This window comes from Symphodus melops (genome assembly GCF_947650265.1).
Source record: "Symphodus melops genome assembly, chromosome: 12".
NCBI classification, from domain to species: Eukaryota; Metazoa; Chordata; class Actinopteri; order Labriformes; family Labridae; genus Symphodus; species Symphodus melops.
In genome coordinates, this window is record NC_136702.1 from 1704429 (window position 1) to 1726906 (window position 22478).

The window sequence follows — 22478 nt, forward strand, 5'->3', positions numbered from 1 at the left end:
ACTTTCCAATATTGGCTGTGTAGGACTTTTATTTTAGTTGCCATGGTATCCAACAGGCATCAGTATCCTTGGATTGTTCTCTTGGTATCATGACATCCCTAATCATTTAATTAATCTGCCGTGTTCTTGTGTCTTTCAGAGGTCATGGGAGGTTGTTGACATCTGACTCGGCCTCTATCAAAGGAAAACCCATCAGAGTAGCTCCAAGACACCGTGACGGCTCCAAACATGGCCGCTCATCGAATCAGAGCCACGGCCACGAACAACACGTCTCTCCCTCGCTGCAGGTCTGAGGGGACGCTGATCGACCTCAGTGAAGGAGTGTCAGAGGCCAGCCTGACAGATGTTAAAGGTCAGCATGTGTGTCTAGCTAGATTTGATTTAATTAGATTTAGGTAAACAGCCGAAAAGATTGCACAGTCGGTATTCTGTGTTTGTGTTTATTCACTATCTTCAAACAACGTGCAGCAATATTTTACCTCCGAGGCTTAATGCTTGAGTCTTACACATTGCTTCTTCTCATGTGATCTTTTCTTGCAGTGCCTTCTCCCAGTGCCTTACGACTGGACACAACGGCCTCCTTCGGTACTGCCAGAGAAGTCGTTGCCATTAAGGACTACTGCCCATCCAGCTTCACCACGTTAAAGTTCTCCAAAGGAGACCGCCTCTATGTCCTGGACTCTACAGGAGGGGAGTGGTGGTACGCCCACAACAACACAGAGATGGGTTACATCCCTGCAGCGTACGTGCAGCCCATCAACTACAGAGACTCGTCGTTCAGTGACAGCGGGATGATCGACACTGTGGGAGACTGTCACGAGGAGGCGGCCAAAGAGATGGACCTTCTGGGAGAGTGGGCGGGAGTGATCCTGAAACCAACCACCATCCAAAACGGAAATCCTTTTGGAACAACTCATACCTCGACTAACCCGTTCCTAAACGGGGGTCCTCAGAGTTCGCTGGATCAGAACAGCAATGAGAAATCAGTGGACCTCCTTCTGTTTGATACACTCACTCCTTCAGTGCCAAACTCCACCAGCAGCAACGCCGACGTCAACGGATTTAGTGGTGGTGTTTTTAACTTGAACGCTATCAGTCCCTGTGTAGGGGTGGGACAAACGCTGCGCAGGGACAACCCGTTCTTCAGGAGCAAACGTTCCTACAGTCTGTCTGAGCTGTCCATCCTGCAGGCGGAGTCTGCCGCCCCTCAGGCCTCCGGTTTCTTTGGCGGCCTCAAAGCTCCGGCACCTGAACAGTTCCAGAGCAGGGAGGACTTCAGGACGGCGTGGCTAACCCACCGCAAGCTCGCCAGGTCCTGCCACGACTTGGACTCGCTGGGCCAGAATCCAGGCTGGGGCCAAACGCAGCCTGTGGAGACCAACATCGTCTGCAGGTTGGACAGCTCAGGGGGGGCCGTTCAGCTTCCGGACACCAGCATCAGCGTCCACATACCTGAGGGCCACGTGGCCCCGGGGGACACCCAGCAGATCTCCATCAAGGCTTTGCTCGACCCGCCGCTGGAGCTGAACAGCGACCGTTGTACCACCGTCAGCCCGGTTGTGGAGATCAAACTCAGCAACATGGAGACCAAAACCACAATCACGCTGGAGATGAAGGTGTCAGTGGTGGTGAAGATGGAGAGCAGGCAGACGAGTGAAGTTCTGTGTGTGAGGAGTGACTGTAAAGAGGGACCTTACACACCTGTTCCTCAGGCATACCTGTATGGAGACACAGTGCAGGTGTGTCTGGATAACCTGGAGCCGTGCATGTATGTGTGTGTAGTGGCTCAGTCCCAGTCCTTACCTGCAGAAACCACCGTTTGGGATCATGTGGTTAAAAAGATCACTTTAGGAGTTTACGGTCCCAAACACATCCACCCGTCCTTTAAGACGGTGGTGGCGTTGTTTGGTCACGACTGTGCTCCAAAGACTTTACTGGTGAGTGAGGTGGGTAAGCAGGTGCAGTCCTCTCCGTCAGTGGTGCTCCAGCTTTGGGGTAAACATCAGTTTGTGTTGTCTAGACCGCAGGACCTACGGGTGGATGTTTACTCCAACATGGCCAACTACGAGGTGAAGTCCAGCGACCAGGCCAAGGTGGTGCGAGGTTTCCAGGTTAAACTGGGAAAAGTCAGCCGGCTCGTCTACGTCATCGCCTCACGAAACGCAGACGATGTTTCCGATTTCACTTTAAGGGTCCAGGTCAAAGACGACAAAGACTGTATCCTGGCTCAGTTTTGTGTCCAGACGCCAACACCTCCACCCAAAGCAGGTCCAAAGACATCCGTGCAACGGCGCTTCCTCAAGAAGAAGGAAGTGGGAAAGATAGTCCTGTCGCCCCTCGCCATCGCCACCAAGTACCCGGTCTTTCAGGACCGGAGGATAAATAACCTAAAGTTTGGAAAATTAATCAAAACTGTCATCAGACAGACTAAAAACCAGTACCTGCTGGAGTACAAGAAAGGAGACTTTGTAGCTCTGCTGAGCGAGGAAAAGATCAGACTGAAGGGCCAGCTGTGGACTAAGGAATGGTACATCGGATACTATCAGGGCCGGATGGGATTTGTTCACGCAAAGAATGTTCTAGTAGTGGGAAAGGTTAAACCCATTTATTTCAGTGGGCCGGACCTCACAACGACTCTCTTACTGGAGCAGATTCTTAAGCCCTGCAAGTTCCTCACGTACATCTACGCCTCGGTAAGAACGATACTGATGGAGAACATCGGAAACTGGCGAGCGTTTGCGGACGCCCTCGGGTACGTGAACCTGCCGCTGACGCACTTCTGTCGGGCGGAGCTTGACAGCGAGCCAGAGCGAGTGGCGTCCGTACTGGAGAAGCTGAAGGAGGACTGTAACAACGCAGACAGCAAGGAGAGGAAGTCGTTCCAGAAAGAACTCCTGACGGTGAGTTACAGCTTTGGCTTCCTCCTCCGCTGCTGCTGTGACTTTGCATTTTCTCAGCCATTGTTTTGACAAAATGCAAATCGTGCTTCCTTGTTTACACTTTGAGTCTCGGCAGTGTCTCTCGTCCTTTATGTGTGCCATAAACTATCCATGTGTCTGAGTCTTCCTCTTCCCAGTTCGGGGATTTCTCTCCAAGAACACATTTCTTTCTTCTTCTTGTTATCTCTCCTCGACTGCTCCAGGCTTTTTTTCTCTTCAGGCCTTAAGGCTCAGAGTGTTGATTCTGCAGGAGGAGGGTCGGGGGGATGGGGGGGGGGGGGGGGTGGGGGGTCGATATCTGCTGTGTCGGCATCAGGACCTGAAGAGCTTTGGAGATCAGCACGACAATCTGTCCACATACAGGCCAATGTTGCTGGAGTTAGAGTTGGTGTGTGTGTGTGTGTGTGTGGTTTGCTGATCTTACAAATCAGATTTCTCTCTCAGGCTGCTCTGATCATTCTCTATTTTTATGTACATATGAATCAAAGCCATAAAGGGAGAAAACCATCCAAATGAAACAGAGCCTCAGTCTTTTAGTCACAGTAGAGACAGCTTTAATCTTCCTCTGACGCATGAATGAGAGAAAATGCTTCAGACGGGAACTCTTCAGGAGAGACGTGCTTTTGATTCAGACGTTACAAAGTTTTGTTTTCCATCACAGTAGCCGAGGATTTGGAACAGTCAGTCAGAACTACGGATGCACGTTTAGTTGACTACACTTTTAAACATCCTGTCTTAGTCAGAATGAATTATTGATATGCTGGAAATGTTATGCTCAAACTTCAATTCAGCCTCCAGGTAGCTCATAGGCTGGACATAGCTCCTGTTTCTGCTTCTACTACCAGGATGTAAACAAGCCAAAGTAACTGATTGTATTTTAAAGAGCATAATGGATTTATAGTATTCTGATGTGGAAGTTGTATCTTTAAAAAAGGCCTCTCCACTGAAGCGTTGTGCAACTACAAGCAGAACAACGTTGACGTTAAGCTGCAAGGAGGGCCGAAGGCTAGCGTGGTGAGGACTGTTAACGTTAGCGACACACTGCGAACCACATTACGCAGAGATTGTGCTTGATTTAGAGCGTTTTCTTACCCGCCCCAAAAATGTTCCGTTTAACGAACGAGGAATGAGTCTGCTTGGAACATCAGGGACAAAAATAAACAAACCTGGGAATACAGAAGTAAAACTTTTAGATTTTAAGATCCGTCTCATTTCAAGTCGTGTTGGTGAGCTCTGAATCATCATCCTGACGACGTGCTCCTCTGACAGAGTTCACTAGCGTCTCTCAGCTGAAGTAGCTCGGAGCACAGACTCTGTAATTTACGCGAGGTTGTAAACACTAGTTTGAACCATTTTTAGCCGGAGAAACTGCAGCATGGAAGAGAACATAATGGAAGGTGGGGAGTGAAAACGCGGCCTTTGACCGAGTCAGAGCTGCACGATTCGTGTCTGAATACAGGTTCGCTTCTTGTTTCCTCTGTCAAGATCACGCAACACTACCGCGGACTGAAGCTAATTAGAAAGCATGCAGACTCTTTGTCGAGGACGCTCAGATGTGCTGTGTGTTCCTGCTGCAGACTCAGACGTGGGTTTGGAAGATTTTGTTGGGAGTGTGGAGCTGAAGACTGAAGACTCTCAGAATACTTCTCTTTGTGAATTAACTGCTCTCTTTGTCACAGAGGAGATGTCTGATGGTTTACCGCTGTGTCATTTAAAATCGGATGGACTCCGTTTATAGATGAAAGAACCAAAGTGTCTTTGTGCTCAAAACGTCGAAGTCCGCTCTGCTCGCCTCTGATTGTTGGTGGAGTAAAGCGTCATCATTTGGAAGCGAACACACAGACAGTGAAGTGTGTTTGGACTTTTATTGATGTTATTCTGTATGTCATTACCTCTAATGTGGCCATTTCACACATAAAAGAATCCAGACTATGTCGATGCCCAAACCAAGATACTGTGAACCTGTGCATGTTTGGTTTTTTTTTACATTTTTTTTCCTTTTTCAGTTTTTGATTTTATTTGACATTTTCCTAAAAAAACGTTTTGGGTTTCCAAGATAATTTTTTATGTAACCATTAAACCGGGAATTTTGTTCAGTGCACTTTGGCGCCCCCCAAAGGTCTGTGTGTGTCACTGCACTTTCGTGAAACACACATATATGGCTGTTCAAACCTTCCCTCTGATTGAGACACATAGAGGGAAACAAAGCCGGCAGAGAACCACGTCGACTGACACGGTTTAGTAATGTCACCAGACTTGAAAGAAATCGGACTCTGCTAGCGTCGACAGCCCGTCGTTTGTGAGATGTTTGCATGTGGCGTGTGTGCGTTTCATTAAATCTATCGGCCGAGGTCAAATGGCGACATTGGAGAGAGTATGTTATTAAATTCTAATTGAGAAACGTTTGTAAAGTTATAAAAACAAAGTTGAAGAGGACGGCAGCAGCTCAGTCTGTAGGGACTTGGGTTGCTGGTTCTAGTCCCAGTTGAAGTTGGTTTTTCTGGTAGCTGCAGAGGTCCCAAGCCACCTTCTGAGTACTGCTGATGTGACTTTGAGCAAGGCACTAAACCCCTCCCTTTGCTCATGAAAATGTGAACGAGAGCTGAATCACTTCTTCAGTGTCAGAGAACATTCAGTTCATGTTCTTCTGTTCAGACCCGGTTTGTTTTCATGATTACAATTATCTGACTTCCTCGCTCGCTGAATCTAGATCAGCAAACTTTAGCAAATGCGGTCGTGTGTGTGTGTGTGTGTGTGTGTGTGTGTGTGTGTGTGTGTGTGTGTGTTCGTTCGTCAGCAGCGTGGTGTGAAATTAAGCAGATGGTGTTTTTGTAGCTTTTGACCTCAGGAGAAAAACCTTGCGAGTGTGTCAGATAACTTACTCAGCAAGAAACCTACACAACTAAATGTTGTTGTTTTGATGCCATGTAGGTCATTTAGAAATATTTGTATTTTATACAAAGAATAAAAACATTTTACCACACAGCAAAGGATGGATTATTAGTCTGATATCTACATGAACAAATCTCCAAAACGCTCCAACAGCAGAAACACGAGCCAGAGGTTAAAGGTCAACTCCCACCTGTCACTCAAAGAGGCCACGCCCCCTAATTCTACACTCACTTGCAGCCTTAATATAATGAATAAACAGGTGAGATGTATAAAAGTTCAGTTGGTACATTTTTAATGAGCCACAGAGACAGAACTGGATTTTGTTCCAGGCTGGAAAGTGGTTTTATTTCTGCTGTCGAGTTTGACATCTTGTTATGTCCTTCCTATAAATGATTTCAAAGTTAAATATTCAAGTGTTTTAAAATGAAAAAAAATTGATTTTCTGATCCAATCCAGTTGCACTACATGTGTTAAGCACTTTAAAACAACCACAGTTGACCAAAGTGCTGCACAGAAGAATAAAAAAAAAAACATTTAAAAAAAAAATCGACATGAAAAACATGAATAAATGAAAAGGCGTAAAACACGAGACAAGTTAATCTGCAGTAATGAGGATGGATAGTATCATGTTTGTAGTAACATGTCAATAACATGTTTGTCGTGTTTTTGTTGTGAATTTCTTCAGGAGTGTCAAATCAGACACCGATCCTCTTTTTTTTAACGCTTTCTTCATTTTCGTACTCGTCCTGAAAGTTCGCAGGTCGCACCGTCTCTGTGAATGAATCCGTCTTTGTGTGAACGAGTCACGTGTGCGCGCCTGTTTGTTGTGTCCTGCGTTGTGTTCTTGTTGTGTTTCGGATCCAGTGTGTGTCTGTTGGATCTGAGTCCTGCAGATGTTTCCTGCTACATTGTTCTCAAACTAAACAGACGCTCCAGACGTCGACCTGCGGTACGGCATACATTTTAGGACATCCTCAGGTCTCAGACGAAGGTGTCAGACCTCAGACGAAAAAGCATCAGTTCTCAGGAAAACCTCCGTCGGGTGTCAGACCTCAGACTAAACGGCCTCAGATGAAACTGTCTCAGACTAAACGGCGTCAGACCTCAGACGAAACGGCCTCAGACGAAAAAGCCTCAGACGAAAAAGCCTCAGACGAAACGGCCTCAGACGAAAAAGCCTCAGACGAAAAAGCCTCAGACGAAACGGCCTCAGACGAAAAAGCCTCAGACGAAACGGCCTCAGACGAAAAAGCCTCAGACGAAACGGCCTCAGACTGAACGGCCTCAGACGAAAAAGCCTCAGACGAAAAAGCCTCAGACGAAACGGCCTCAGACGAAAAAGCCTCAGACGAAAAAGCCTCAGACGAAACGGCCTCAGACGAAAAAGCCTCAGACGAAAAAGCCTCAGACGAAACGGCCTCAGACGAAAAAGCCTCAGACTGAACGGCCTCAGACGAAAAAGCCTCAGACGAAACGGCCTCAGACGAAAAAGCCTCAGACGAAACGGCCTCAGACGAAAAAGCCTCAGACGAAACTGCCTCAGACATATTTATTTTATTTATTTTTAAATTCGAGGGGGGGGGGGGTGACTAAACGGCCTCAGATATAATTATTTTATTTATTTATATATTTTTAAATTGGGGGGAAGCGGAGCGTTGCCGGGGAACATGAAACGTCATCAAGATGCGACCACAACAACCCTGGCGCGTCTATGGGCGCGGAATGAAAATACAGTAAGTAAGTTTTAGTTAACGTTCGCCGTTCTGTTTCTTTTGCTTATGCCATTGTTATATATATTGATTTATTGACTTATGGTTAAAAGGTAGGAAGAGAGCTAGCGTTATATTATATTTTTTTAAATTGTAAAATTAGGCCGATACTATTGTGTCTTGCTAATCGTAGCTAGCTTCAGTACATTAACGTTAGTAGCAATGGCTAATGTTTTGCTAAATTGGTCAGTAATTGATCCATATATATTTCAGCAGATGGACAAAGTGAAAGCCTATGAGGATCTTCAAAAAGAACTTGAAAACGGTAACGACTGTTTCATTGTGGTTTAACGGTAATGGTAGCACATTCATGCTGACTTTAACTGCCACACAACGCTGACAGAATTGAGCTTTAATCATGTATGTATGTGTACTTTTTGTTGTTAAAATATAAAAGGTGAATTTGATTCAAGATTTGGTGACTGACTACTGCATTATTGTCACTCCCTCCACTTCAAATTTAATTTGTAGGTGAGCTTACCAAAAAAGGCTTTGATGCCAAAGTCAAAAAGCTCCTGGCAGCTGACAAAACAGGTAGGCTTGACTATTGATAGTTGTTGCACAACTTGTAAAAAATTACAGGCTGATTGAACGTACAATATGAGGACATCACATTTGTATATGAAGTTCACTGTACAGAAGCCTGTGGCAGTTGTGGAATTAATGCAGTTGTTTCATAACACTGCCCTTCTCATATTGCAGATGACACCAACTCAAGAAGGGCCAATGCATTTTTAAGTAAGGAAAAATAAAATTGTACACAGTTGTAAGAGCTAGTACTGTTACTAAGAAATAGTTTAGATCGCTTGGCTTGACACAATTGTCAGTCTAAATGTATAACTACTTTACAGGTGCAGCAGAGGCATTTGGCAAAGCCAAAAAGCTACTAAAGCCCCAAGTAAAGAAAAAACAATTTCCACTCAATGATAAAGATTTGGGCTGTGGAAAATCATTAGTGAAGGTGTGTGAATACTAAGCCACAGACACAGATTGTATGAATGTGTTGTATACATATCTTTGTAAAGACCTTCTTTTATTATGATTACATTTTATTTTATTTTTTTCCCTTGATGTTAGATAAGACTGGCTCCAATGGAGTGGAAGCCTAGAACTCTCAGAAAGTATGGACGGTACCAGAAACTGATTTTGGATGAAACTCCACCTCGCGTCCTTCTACAAGGCCATGAAACCTATGATGACTTGGTCAACATAGGCAAAAACAGTTTCTGGCCAGGGGATGTTGAGGGGAGTGAGTTCACCCTTTGCCATTCTGATGGGTCCAGGTGGAGTAAGGAGGACTTTCACAAAGAGTATAAGACTGTTTCAGACCTTTCGACTGCATGGAAAAGGACAGTTTATGTTGGACGAAGAGAATGTGGTAATTAATAGGCAATAGTGTAATAAGTATTGCTTTTATCTTTAATGTCCAATTTGTTAATTTTGTAAGAAATATTGTTTTTTTGCAGATGTCATGGTTTCAGGTGATCTAAGTTCCGCCTCAGGTGTGTACTTGTATATCTGCCAATGCTAAATGAAAGATTTTTTAAATTTTGTCTTGTGATTACATTTCCAACCTATATAAGCTTGTGCACTATGTGTTTGCTAATGTATGTTTATATTTTTTTGTGTAATGTGTCTAATTTTGCAGATGAACTCCTTAAAACTGATGTGGGCGATGATGAAAGTGGCATCTGTATGTCTGCCGATACTGAATGTATGGACTTTTTTTAGTGTATCTTGAAATTACATATTGAACCGGTATATGGTTGTGTAGTATGTGTGCACTATTGCATGGTTACAGTTTTAGTCTAATACATGTCTTATTTTGCAGATGAATTCCCTGAAACTGATGTGGGTAGGAGTCTTGCAGATCAGGTAAAGCCTTGATCTTCATTATGGTCTTATTTGTGTCACGGACATTAGTTAGTACACAGTGGAAAACATGCAGTATAGATATTTTCTCCAAATGTGTTCATAGGATATCCATCCTAAGACATCCAGCTCAGGTGAACTGGAGACAGGGAGAGCGAGAAAGGAAAGCCAGTGCAGGTCACAGGTGGATGTAAATTCAGGGTCATCTGCAATTATAGGCAGAGCTGTAAGCCAAGGGCTGTCACCATGTGCACCTATAGGGGAAAGGAGAGCAGTGGAGGGAGATGAAGAGCTATTTGTAGGTTCTGCAAATATGTTTCTCCCTGAATCGTCCAGCATGACTCCCATTTTACCATCATGTAAGTAATGTTTTTTGTTAGATTTATCATTAGACATATTTTTAAGCAGAGGTTGAGTTAAACCAAAGAAAGAATAAAAGTTGTCATATTTCAGGGGTAGAAACTGACTACAGCTCCTGGAGATAGCCTTGCATGGTTTAGATATGACAGCTCTACAAACATGACAGGAGTGATTGGAGCACCAAGTGGCAGCTGTTTGATAATGTGTGTTTTTATCCCCAAGTGTATCTTCCACGTGTTCCATATGTGGACAAGGCTTTAATTAAATACGATGAAGAAAACCTACTTGGTGAAGGAACATTTGGCAAGGTATATCAAGGTTCTTTCCATGGTACTCCGGCAGCTGTTAAAAGGATAGTATTTGGCTCTGCAGGATGTGAGGACGACGACATCCAACATGAAATAAACGTGTCCTTGTAAGAACTTACATGTGATTTATATTGTTTTTTTATTTGATAGTGCTGTGTTTGCGAAAGTTTTATAATGATACATTTATCATTGTATTTATCAATGTTGTAAAACAATGTGACACTACATTGTGTTCTTTGTCTTGTATTTTATCAGGAGACTGTCTCATCCCAACATTGTCAGACTCATGGCAGCAGCCCGCAGTGAGACCTGCTTTTTGTTGGCGACCGAATACATTCACGGAGCCACCCTGGAAGCAGTGCTTCATACAGACAACTGCTTTGTAAAGGTGCCATTACTCTTTCTCTTATGTCTGCATGAACAATGTTTAGGTGTGTCTGTGGGGGGGGCTTACTTACTTTGTCTGCTGCCACAGAAGCACAGGATGTTTGCCATAAAAGCATTTTATTTGCTAGAGCTGTATCTGTGCCTTTTTTTTATTGCACTTCCACCTATGGGTAATTTGGAAGTTGACGTTCTTGTCAATACGTGTACATTTATTTCGGAAGAGATGCAGGACATAGTTACGATTTCTGCACACTTGACCCCATAATGTTTAATTTGAGCAACATTTTCACTATTTCTTTAGTTTACATATATTTTACCTTTTGTCTTGTTAGCTCGAAGGACATGATGCCAGTTTCATATCATTGGACCTTTCAATGGCTGTTGAGTATATCCATGCACAAAGAATCATTCACCAAGACTTAAAGCCAGCAAATGTCATGGTAAGCTACTTGTCTTGAATTACAGTTTTTCTCCCTGATTTTGTTAATTTTCCCAGATCACAACTGAAATTCTCAACTATTTGTTCAACCTCCACGTCATCAAGTCACTTATGCACATCAGAAAAGCAATTTCTCTGCTTTTTCAACAAGTGAAACAGATGCAGTACTGCAGATGCAAATGCTTTGGCATATTCATGCAAAGGATTATGTACACTTATACAATTTCCTACATTATCCAGAGCGTATGTTATGTACTGTAGATAAACATGTTTTACATAGGTTATTTTTGATTGTCTTGCCCCCTGAAACATCTAATCATTCGTTCATTGCATGAATCAGTACATGCAGAATGGTTGAACATGTCACATTTTCAATACTGTAACACATTTTGATCGACATGGCATGATCACTTAAATGTAGGAAAGAGTGGACGACTATACATAATTTGCATGAATGTCCCAAAGGATTTGTCCAAAACAATTAGAAATTTGTTTTATGATGTGCACCAATGACTACATGTGGAGGTTGAATAATAAGTTTTGAGATTTTAAATTCTGATCTGAGAAATCTATCAAGCAACTGAAAAAAAATTGTAAAGACAAATTAACCCATATTGTGGGTGTGGTGCTAAGTTGTGAGCTTCATCCCTCTGCCAAGGTTGCCTTGCATCTGTTTCCTGAGATTCACTGCACATCAATAAAAAAAAAGTTAAAAGTGCATCCTACCTGAATACCATAAACATTGGACACTATGGGTGATAGGACTGTAATTAGTATGGGAATTATATAGGTATTATGTCTGTTGCAGCCACGTGGTTTTGACCAGTTATACAATCTGTGAGATTTTGGACAACCTGACCTTAAAAGATTTGTATTTCAATACCTTACAGGTTCACTACCCATCTAAGAAGGCAATCCTGACAGACTGGGGCCTGGCAAACATTAGAGACACTGTGATGGTTCGTCAAGGCAGTAGGTTCACTGCACAGGCTGTAGGGCCAACTGGTGGTACTTATCTTTACATGGCTCCCGAATGCATTCTACACTTTGAAGAGGCCTCCTTGCAGACAGACATGTGGTCCATGGGAGCTACATACCTGGAGCTCCTCACTGGGTCTGTTCCGTGGAAGGTCAAGAAACAACGAGAGCTGGTTGCACTAATGGCTGCCAAAACCCCACCACATGCCCTAGCACATCTCAGTGAGAGGTACAGTTTTCTTAGTGGGTTGGTAAGCTATGACCCCGCATCGAGGCCTGCCGCATCTGATGTTGTACAGTTCCTCAAGTCAGGAGTTGATCTTGCAAGCCGATATGGCTACAGCTGGTAATCAAGCAATAAGTTGGGGTTCAACAGTACATTTTTACCACTGTGCTAATATGTTTTGCTGTATGTTGTAGTCTGCTGTTTATGAAGCACTGAAATTCTTTTCTTACAGTTGAAAATTATCAAGAAATCAAAATGTAGGTTAGGACCTTTGAAACATGGAAAACATTGTTTAACAAGAAAGTTTCACTTTTTCTGAACACTAAACTTCCAATACTGTGAAAATGTTCAAATAAAAACATTGCCAGTTATTTGTATCATTTTATTTCTCAAAAGGTATTTAATATACTCCAGCTGATAGCCCTGTCGCTTGTCTTAGCCAAAGGAAGACTGGTGAGGTGTTTTAAAGATGTCACTTGCTCACTCCCCTCCCATCCTCTGTCTGATGAGAACTTCGTATATCTCATTTGCCTCTGCAAATGTACAGGGTGTAGGAATTGTATTCTTGTTCATGGCAGTGGTGAATTCTTGGACTATCATGAGGTATGCAGCAAGACAACCATCTGCTGTGTTTGGAAAATGACTGCTTTCCAAAATGGCATGGCACATGTCTCGGAACTCCTGGTTTGCCACCATTAATGGTTCATCTTTCTCACTGACAAGTTCTTTAGCGTAGTCGAGGAGGTCTGTGTCGACTGGGCACAGCATGTCAGCAAAACCTGCAATTGGGGGAACATTTTCCATTAGAATGACAAGTACATCAATAATTGCAAAGCTGTTTCAGAGCATGCATATAAATCAGTTCACCATGACCTACAATGCTTTAAGCTGAAGCTTCAATGTCTTTCCTGCATGTTAATTTAAATATGAAATGTTTTAAGTAGGTTTACAGATTTAGTAATATGAAATTAAAAAGATAGGTAGCCAACACTAAAACATAAACAAATATTTACAAATTTCAGAATTTGTTCCTATAATCTGTCAGTCTGATGCAATGGTGTGATTACATTGGCAAATGACGTGTGTTTTGTTACGTTAGAATTAAGTTAAATAAAGATTATCAACTTTTGTTGCAACTTGCAAGTAACATACCAGGAGGTGGGGACGTGTAGAGAACATCTGGCTTCCCAAATGGACCTGCAGCATAGCGTTGTTTGCGGATGTCATGGGTGTTCCATGTTATCTGCTCAGTTTTCAAATCTTTCTGAAGGAGTGGAAGGTGTGTGTACTGCAAGCAGTTGCTTTGGAGAAAGAAATGGAACTCAATGTTAACATTAAATCTGTTAGTGACATGCAATTAATCTGATCATTATTGACTTACATGTGTACAGGGTTGTCAAGCTCAAGGATGCCAGACTCCATCATGGCCTAAGCATGTGATTTTGAAAAAGACAGAAGTTGTATGTTTTAGCATTACATCAGTGAACCAAATTCTAAATTTATGTCAATCAAGTCTATGATTACAATAAGAGTGAGGAAATGCCCAAAAACTACAAGATTTTAATTCCCAAAGATGAGTGGGTTTTTTAAATAAAAATAAAGTCATGTAGCAAAGTAACTAGAAAATCAGGGTATGCAGCATTTATTTTCTTTTATATTAAGTCAAAACATCCTCATGCTTTTCCTGAAATACGCATACACAACAGTTAGGATCACTTCAGAAGGCAATAGAATAAAGCAAATGCTCCTGCTTGACGAGGACTTTTTTGATCTTATACTCTACAGTTTATATGTGTTTCTTGGGGACAGATTCAATCAGCCTTGACTAGCAACACATTACATTTAGAAAACTATCTAATCCAAGATATGGTCCAAAAACAAAAGAAAGTCAAACATCTAAATTGTCAGTTGGTGTTGGATGTTCATTTTACATCAAGCTGGTGTAAATGTCAAGCAAAAAAACATTAAACTTTAGGAGCGTACTTTTTTTATTACGTCTGTATTGTTAAATCATTTGCTTTTATACCTCAAATGTTATCAGCCATTTCTTGATCCATGCCCTCTTTAAAAGGCTGTTGAACCATTCGGCTCTCTAAACAATGAAAAATTACACTATTATTTTGAATGCCATCAGTGCCGGTCTAAAAATATTTGTGTATAAATGTAAAAACTTTCCTGGTTGTGCACTGATGTCCCCATTCTGAAGCACTGCTGTGCCTGGTTCCCCTGCTCACGCATGTGAAATGCCATCTGCATTTGACCAACAACAAGGTTCTCCTTTCCTCTGTCACCTCGAATCAATTTGGGACAGCCTGAGCATACAAAAAGAAAATCTTTTGTTTGTGCCATAACTGTTTGGTATTTGAAACCATATCAAGGACATTCTATTGTTACCAAAACTTAAATCTTTCGCTTGGTAAGTGTTTTCTAGGAATTCCAACCAATTAAAAACAATACAGTGCATACCACCCTGCTCCTGAACAGCATCGTAGAAGTATCTTGCAACAAATCTTTGCTTGCGGTTGGAAGTGCCTAGCTTCAACCAAAGAAGTTTCCTAGAAAAACTGAGTGGACAACAACAGAAAAGGTGCACATATTCACATTACTATAATAGGACTGAATTACCGTTATGGCACGTGTAATCATAGCAAGACTTTTACTGAAAGTCTACATGGCCATATGTGACAAAATCTACATCAACACCTAATCTTCATGGAACATTAAATTATCAATGAATTTACAGACTGCAAAGAAAATGCAACATACCCATCAATACCTAGATGTATCCACATGCCAAAGAACTTCAGTTTGTCATTACCTGTATGGAACAATGTATGTTTCTGAATGAGTATAAACTTACCATCTTAGAAGTTGATCACTTAAATTTAAAAGATAAGATATGTACCATCAATGTGCCAGGTGTCATTTGGGCCATGGCAGAAGTAATTCCTCCGGTGAATTTTCTTCTTGCCAGGAGCTCTTTTTTGAAGACCACTTGCATCCAGATCCCTCATTATTTCAGCAACATCATTTCTATATTAACAGGAGATTACAAATTAATTAAAATGACCTACAAATTAATTGAAATGAGCTTCTACCTCATAACATTAAGAGCAAAGTATAGAGACCAACCTGTAGCAAGGCTGCACTCCTCTGATATCCCAAACCCGTTTCAGCATTGCCCTGATGCCTTGTTCAGGTGACCACTGTCTCATCTCACTCTGTAAATCAACACATTGCACAACATATTAAACCATTTGAATTATCATAAGGAAAAACACTGCAAATACAACCTGAGCAACTAACATTTCATTACATGTATTCAATATATCGGCAAAAATCCTGCAACAAAGGTTCCAGAAAAACATATTAATATCTTAGCCTTATTGACGATACTTGTTTTATTAAGGCTTACCTCCACAGCTTTGCGGATTTCAGTGAGAGGTCGCTGGGGGTCTCTCCGCCTCAATCCCAGAACTTTCAAAATCCTTCTCATGTGTCTCTCACTGTTAGGTCACAAAACAACCACAATACATGCTTTCCTTATAAAAGCACATGCATTGGGTCTTGTCCACAAGGAAAAGACTTTTGTAATTATAAGACAATGTGCATATCAGAGATGTGTCATGTCAATGGTATCTGATACAGCAACACATTTCTCAAAATGCAGGCCTACCTGATTTCATGTCCAGATGAAGCCAATACAGAGCGTATTTCCTTCTGTTTCAAGCCATTTCTGAATAACAATATTATCATATCCTCTACAAAACGTTAAGTGTGACAACCATAGGTTGAATGATATTCTAACACCTGTACTGATGCAAAATAGCTAGCCAGTGGAATTATGGAAATTTCTGGGTGTGAACATTCTACTTAAGAGGTAGTAACTTTATTCAGCTAAAACTCATACATACATAGCCTCATAAGTATATTGATGATTGTGGATACTCCTTTCACTCTTGCTGTCAGTTGACATCTTGCACCAATGTCTGAAAAAAAGTAAACAACAAAAATGTTATTGCAAAATAATAGCGTTAGGCAATTAGTAGAAATCCACAACTGACAGCTTTCTATACAATACGTCATTTGAAATTTAACGAGCTATAATTTTAGGACTAATGGTCAGTATTTACACTTGGTTCATTTTAAATATCAAACAAAATGTGAGAATTTGATTTACTACAATACACGACCTAATCACTTCACTGTTTTAAGTGCTTTAATAGCCTCACAGCGTTAATCATTTAAAGCCTCCCATAATCATTTAAGGGAGCTAAAATATGTGTCTGCTACAAACGTATGCTATGTACATTTGTAGCAATTGCTACTACTGAAGCTAGCTACGATTAGCAAGACACAATAGTATCGGCCTAATTTTACAATTTAAAAAATATAATATAACGCTAGCTCTCTTCCTACCTTTTAACCATAAGTCAATAAATCAATATATATAACAATGGCATAAGCAAAAGAAACAGAACGGCGAACGTTAACTAAAACTTACTTACTGTATTTTCATTCCGCGCCCATAGACGCGCCAGGGTTGTTGTGGTCGCATCTTGATGACGTTTCATGTTCCCCGGCAACGCTCCGCTTCCCCCCAATTTAAAAATATATAAATAAATAAAATAATTATATCTGAGGCCGTTTAGTCACACCCCCCCCCCCCCCCCCTCGAATTTAAAAATAAATAAAATAAATATGTCTGAGGCTTTTTCGTCTGAGGCCGTTTCGTCTGAGGCTTTTTCGTCTGAGGCTTTTTCGTCTGAGGCCGTTTCGTCTGAGGCTTTTTCGTCTGAGGCCGTTTCGTCTGAGGCTTTTTCGTCTGAGGCCGTTCAGTCTGAGGCCGTTTCGTCTGAGGCTTTTTCGTCTGAGGCCGTTTCGTCTGAGGCTTTTTCGTCTGAGGCTTTTTCGTCTGAGGCCGTTTCGTCTGAGGCTTTTTCGTCTGAGGCCGTTTCGTCTGAGGCTTTTTCGTCTGAGGCCGTTCAGTCTGAGGCCGTTTCGTCTGAGGCTTTTTCGTCTGAGGCTTTTTCGTCTGAGGCCGTTTCGTCTGAGGTCTGACGCCGTTTAGTCTGAGACAGTTTCATCTGAGGCCGTTTAGTCTGAGGTCTGACACCCGACGGAGGTTTTCCTGAGAACTGATGCTTTTTCGTCTGAGGTCTGACACCTTCGTCTGAGACCTGAGGATGTCCTAAAATGTATGCCGTACTGCGGGCGCCATGCGGACTTCCCATAATCCTCTCTGACACAGACCCCTCATGTGCACATCGCCGTTATCTGCTGCAGGTGAATTACGGGACACACACGTGTGTTTTAAAGCCAGCGTACAGCGGTGCAACAAGAAGACAATGAATGAGACGTGAATAATTCAGACTGTAGTTCTTCTTCTGTGGTTTTAAACATTTAAACGTGTGACCTGAATATCTGAGTGTCTGACTCCACGGAGGGGTTAAAAAAATAAAATAAAATGACGGACAGTTAAAAATGCACTTTAAACGCACTCACACTTTTGAGGACCCACAAGTCGTCTCCATGACAACAACGACCAGATGAGACGAGACGTTAAGCTCCACTCATACTGTACGCTTCAGTCTAAAAGGTTTAATTTGAAAAAACCTGCCAGCTGTTGCTGCTTCCTGTTTGTGTGTGAAGGTTACATTTAAATGCAGACGCAGGACAAACAGATATTTACATCAATGTAAATGTCAACACATGAAACCTGAACGAGAGGCTTTACATTAAACAGCGGCAGCAAAGATCTTCTATTTCTGGACGAGGAGTTTCTGTTCTGTGCGCGCGTGTAGATTTTTCTTTCTCCGTTATCTTCATCCTCCCTTCCTCTTTTTCTCCTCCACTTCCTCCTCCTCCTCCTCCTCCTCCTCCTCCTCGCTGGGTGTGTCTCTCCGCTGCTTTTGAAATAATTGACTGAAGTTCAGATCGGTCCCTCTCTGGAGATTTGCTCTCGTTCAGGAATGTGGGAGTTTCATTTCGTGGAGAACGAAAGGAGAGGCACGTCGAGCTCAGGCGGAGAAACACTCTGTCTCTTTACACAAAGTTTCTTCTTCCTCTGATGTTATTTCTTCAAGTATTTAAAATCTAATGAGCTGAAAGTCTACATTGTAAACATCCTCGCTGCGACTCGTCTGACGTTCAAACAGGAAGCCACGAAATGTACGACACCAAAAAGAGATAAGAAAAGAAACAGAAGCTCTTTGCTTATAAGAACATCTCAGGAACTAAAACTTCAGTTTTAAGATAAGAAAATAAAAATATTCAGTATTTAAGCTTTTATGGGTATTTCTGCTCACTGTCACATTTTAATGCAAGATCCATGAGCGCTTCATGGGACTCAAATAAAGACACTTAAAGTTCTTCAATCAGACATGGTTAAACGATAACGTGGATTATTTTCATCGCTTTTCTTAAAACACGAAACATTTTGATCCCAAACAAATCTTAAGAGTAGAAACATGAGGATTTATTTCTGAACCCTCCAGAGCTCATCAGATCTGTTCTTGGTTTCATCCTGTCTGTTTCTGTTTTGGTTTATCCGGATGGTCTTTTTTTTTTTTTTTCACATCCCTGAAATCTGCACGACCTGAAGGCCGGCTTACGACACTCCGTCGTCCTCCTGATTTATGTGCTCACACTGTACGACCTCAGAGCTCCCTGTGCGGGGGAGGGGATCCTCTGATACTTTTAAAGTGTTTCCAGAAGGACAACACCCTAAAAAATGAAATGCTAGGAGGGAAATGAGAACAAACCCTAAATAACGCTGAGGTGAGGAAAAACTAAACGTCAGCGGCTGACTAAAGAAAATCTCTGCAGTCAAAGACGACTGGATCACAAATACCCAGCGTCAAGAAGCTCCACTCTGAGAGCTGCTGGAAGCTAACGAGTAAGCCAATCACAGAAGAACGTTTAAGTGAGACAGCGCTGCAAAACAAGAGTTCATAGAAGCTCAACACACCTGGACCCAATCACAGCACACACACACACACACACCTGACTCCTCCTGCTCGGGTTCAGCACATTTTAGGTCACACAAAAAAATATTTGGCAGGATGACGTCATTATTTTGTGTCGAGCAGCTTCGAGCAGACGAGGATATTAGGAGGTGTGTTTAAGGGTTAACGCCTCCTCCTGTTTTTTTTTTTTTTCTTTTCATTTCTGACCTTTGTTTGTAAAAAAAAAAGGTGAAGAGGTTAAGGGAGGGAGGTTTAAAAAGCAAAGTGGAAAAGGAATGAAAGTGCAGAGAGGCACAGATGGAGAGTGAAGGCTGCAGATGGGAGAGGTGGAGGAAGTCAGACGGAAAATGAAGACGGGATAGAAAAATAATAAAGAGGAGATTGAGGAGGAGAGACGACGCGTCAGTCTGCAGCCGAGAGCGAAAAAAACTGAAACACGAGCGCGATGGAAACACCGCGTTCATCAGAAACACTCTGTTACATCGTTAAAGGTGTGTGTGTGTGTGTGTGTGTGTGTGTGTGTGTGTTTGCAGACATGATTGCTTCATTTCCACGTTGACGTTATCTCTAAATAAAAATGTCTTCAGGAATTTTGTTCCCGTTCTGACAGGCAGCTGATTTATGCAGCCTCAGAGCTGCAGGGCCACGGCGCTCCGAAGCACACACTGTGGCATTTAACTACCAAACACTGACACACACACACACACGCACACACACACACACAGTCTCAAAATGTGCTCACACAGACCAGCTGACATTTTAAAAACAGCAGCGTAGCATTAAATCTGTCCTCTCTCTCTCTCTCGCTCGCTCGCTCTCTGAATCTTTCTGGATAAATTAAACGGCAGCATCTCCGTCTGCTGCAGTTAAAAGCCCAGAAACAGACGGGAGAGGACGAGAGAGCAGACCCGTAAACTCACTGGACCTCAAAATGAAAATGACTCAGAGAAAATCTTAACTTTTCTTATAACTTTACTTTTATTTTGAAAATAATTTGATTGAATTCTCGCAAAAAATAGTTCAAAGACAAATCTGACTAACTGCAGATTGTTGACATCGACGCTCCTTGTGTGTGGTGTAGTAATGAATCCATAAAGCAGGTCTCTTTACAGACTCAAACCTGTTGTCAGACAGGAAGTGATCGCTTTTATTTTGGCAGGAAATTCCTGTCGGTATCCAGCGAGGAAACAGGTGTTCCTTCTCCTTCGCTAACATTCAGGAAGAGGCTGAAACAAACAAACACAAACTTAGGTGTTAGCTGAGACGCGTTCACTGAGTTCAGTTCATCTCTGCGCAGCTTCACCTTCATCACGCCGGACAGTCGGCTCATCTGATTGGCTCTCAGCCGCTCCGTTATCTCATCCTCATGAGAGTCAGAGAGGCTGCCGGAGTGAGAGGCCGCATTCCTCACCCCGACCCCCCCCCTCCATACTCCTCCTCCTCCTCTTCCTCCTCCCTCCCTCCCTCCACATCCTGTCGTTCCAAACATTCCTGAACACGAGGCCGAAGCCAAAACTGGAGCTTTGAATTCACCTCCACTGTGTGTGTGTGTGTGTGTGTGTGTGTGTGAGTGTGTGTGTAGAGTTTGTTTTTGTGCTGTGCTGTCATTTATTTAAACTGTACACGTCCTGATGCTTTTTACACAACTGAAGTTCGTCCTGTTTATTAGTTGAAGTGGAAACGGCCCTTTATGTGTGTGTGTGTGTGTGTGTGTGTGTGTGTGTGTGTGTGTGTGTGTGTGTGTTGTAACCAGGAGAGTAAATCCTCAGTGTTTCTGTCAGAGCAGCAGCAGGAAGAAAGCATGTGAAAAATGTTGAAAGCTGAGATTTACAGACGGATTGTGAAGCAGGCGCTGGAGGATAAAGTCAGAGGAGTGAAACGAGCACATGAACGTTTTAAGACCCTCGTGTAGAGTTTGATCTCTTCTCGCCGTCCTCTCCTTCAGCCTGAGCTCATATCTGCTTCTTCTTCACGGTTCAGCTCTCGGCGCCTCCTGAAGCACGACCCCGGATTTGAACCCGGGGCCTTCACGGCGAGCTCAGCGTTTTCTCATGGATTTATTTGCTCCTCCCCCTTCTGCAGGCTCTGTTAAAGATGGACTGTCAGGGACTGGTGGCGCGCCTCGTCATGGACTTCGTGCTCCTGACCACGGCGGTGGAGGTGGCCGGACGCTGGAGGGAGCTCGCCGAGAGGCTCGCCAAGGTTTCCCGTCAGCAGATGGACGCGTACGAGGCGCCGCATCGAGACAAGAACGGAGTAGTGGACAGCGAGGTAGGACGCCACGGGAGAGTCACGTTTGACCAGATGTGTGTGTCTCACGTGTGTAACCTTTTTCCCTCTCCGTCGTCTGCAGGCGATGTGGAAGCCGGCGTACGACTTCCTGGTCACGTGGGCGGCCCAGATCGGGGACAGCTACAGGGACGTGATCCAGGAGCTTCACCTGGGCCTCGACAAGATGAAGAGCCCCATCACCAAGCGCTGGAAGCACCTCACCGGCACGCTCATCCTCGTCAACTGTCTGGACGCCCTGCGGAGCTCCGCGTTCAGCCCCGCCTCTCAGGACGACTACGCCATCTGACCCCGCCCTCCTTCCCTCCCTCCTCACCAGCTCACCTCGCTCTCCGGGACCATTTCAAACATGTGACATGCTGCACAGGAGCCCGTTTTGCTCTCTTTGGAGACGCTGCCAGGCTTGACCCCGCCTCCCCTCGGCAAGCGGCCAATCACCACAGAGCTGCGGCGTGGGTTCACACAGACTCTTTTAATAGTCCTGTCTGCATAGTTGTGTATTTTTGTACTCTTGTTATGGCACACGTTTTATAAAGCTTCACTTTGAACTGTTTGGTTAAAAACTGTGGATCAGACGCTTTTTAATATCGTATCCTCGTCACCACGTGCTGTTCTATTTATTTGTACAACAAAGAGAAAAGTCACTCTTCTTCTTCTTCTTCTTCGGGGTCTCGCACTCTGCTCTTCTGTCCATCGCTGTGACCTTTAGAGGGTTGTTCTGCTAGTTTTTCAACCTGGGCAAAACATGGCTGGACCAGCGTGGTGACAAACACTGCAGCCTGTTTCACCGCTGCACGATGAAATGAATGAATTTAAAAGTATTGATGGATTTCTTCAGAGTGTTGTGAAAAAAAAATAAAAAATCCCAGGTCGACAAAAAATCCCAGAATGACCCTTTTAAGTGCTGCCAAGGAAACAGAAGCATTTTCTGTCTTTCTCTCCACCGGTGCCAAAACACTTAAGTCCATTCATTCAGGAGACATAAATTAATTAAATCATCTATTTCCCTCGTCTGCAGAAAGAAGCTCTGACTTGACACATTTCTGAGTTA

General features: G+C 43.1%; 3 protein-coding genes across 9 annotated transcripts in view; 2 read left to right on the forward strand and 1 right to left on the reverse strand.

Annotated features, from left to right (window-relative positions):
• LOC306832698 (SH3 domain-binding protein 4) overlaps positions 1-22467 on the forward strand; it is a 33364-nt gene extending 10897 nt beyond the window's left edge. Inside the window, exons 2-5 of the mRNA XM_079357582.1 lie at positions 140-352; positions 541-2900; positions 21221-21409; positions 21492-22467. Of these exons, the coding sequence (XP_079213708.1) occupies positions 229-352; positions 541-2900; positions 21221-21409; positions 21492-21716 (2898 nt within the window). The 5' untranslated portion in view covers positions 140-228 and the 3' untranslated portion in view covers positions 21717-22467. The remainder of the gene's footprint in view (positions 1-139; positions 353-540; positions 2901-21220; positions 21410-21491) is intronic.
• On the forward strand, positions 7435-12876 carry LOC306832702 (uncharacterized protein). Of its 7 annotated transcripts, XM_079357593.1 has the most exons (15): positions 7435-7564; positions 7814-7865; positions 8072-8134; positions 8303-8338; positions 8452-8561; positions 8678-8978; positions 9067-9102; positions 9249-9314; positions 9432-9475; positions 9579-9606; positions 9691-9831; positions 10055-10247; positions 10396-10528; positions 10860-10967; positions 11857-12541. In XM_079357593.1, the coding sequence occupies exons 1-15, from the start codon at positions 7499-7501 to the stop codon at positions 12292-12294; spliced, it is 1815 nt and encodes a 604-aa protein (XP_079213719.1). In that variant the 5' UTR covers positions 7435-7498; the 3' UTR covers positions 12295-12541. The 7 variants fall into 7 exon arrangements, with proteins under 7 accessions (XP_079213719.1, XP_079213714.1, XP_079213715.1 ...); XM_079357588.1 differs by having other exon boundaries at positions 7440-7564; positions 9579-9831; XM_079357589.1 differs by having other exon boundaries at positions 7440-7564; positions 7817-7865; positions 9579-9831.
• Positions 12990-16737, reverse strand: LOC306832895 (uncharacterized protein). Its single transcript, XM_079357914.1, has 12 exons — positions 16679-16737; positions 16085-16159; positions 15847-15906; positions 15586-15676; positions 15303-15391; positions 15076-15203; positions 14937-14988; positions 14637-14734; positions 14342-14482; positions 14197-14258; positions 13552-13598; positions 12990-13471 (listed from the first exon to the last, which is right to left on the reverse strand). The coding sequence occupies exons 1-12, from the start codon at positions 16726-16728 to the stop codon at positions 13291-13293; spliced, it is 1074 nt and encodes a 357-aa protein (XP_079214040.1). The 5' UTR covers positions 16729-16737; the 3' UTR covers positions 12990-13290.
• Positions 22468-22478: the final 11 nt, after the last annotated feature.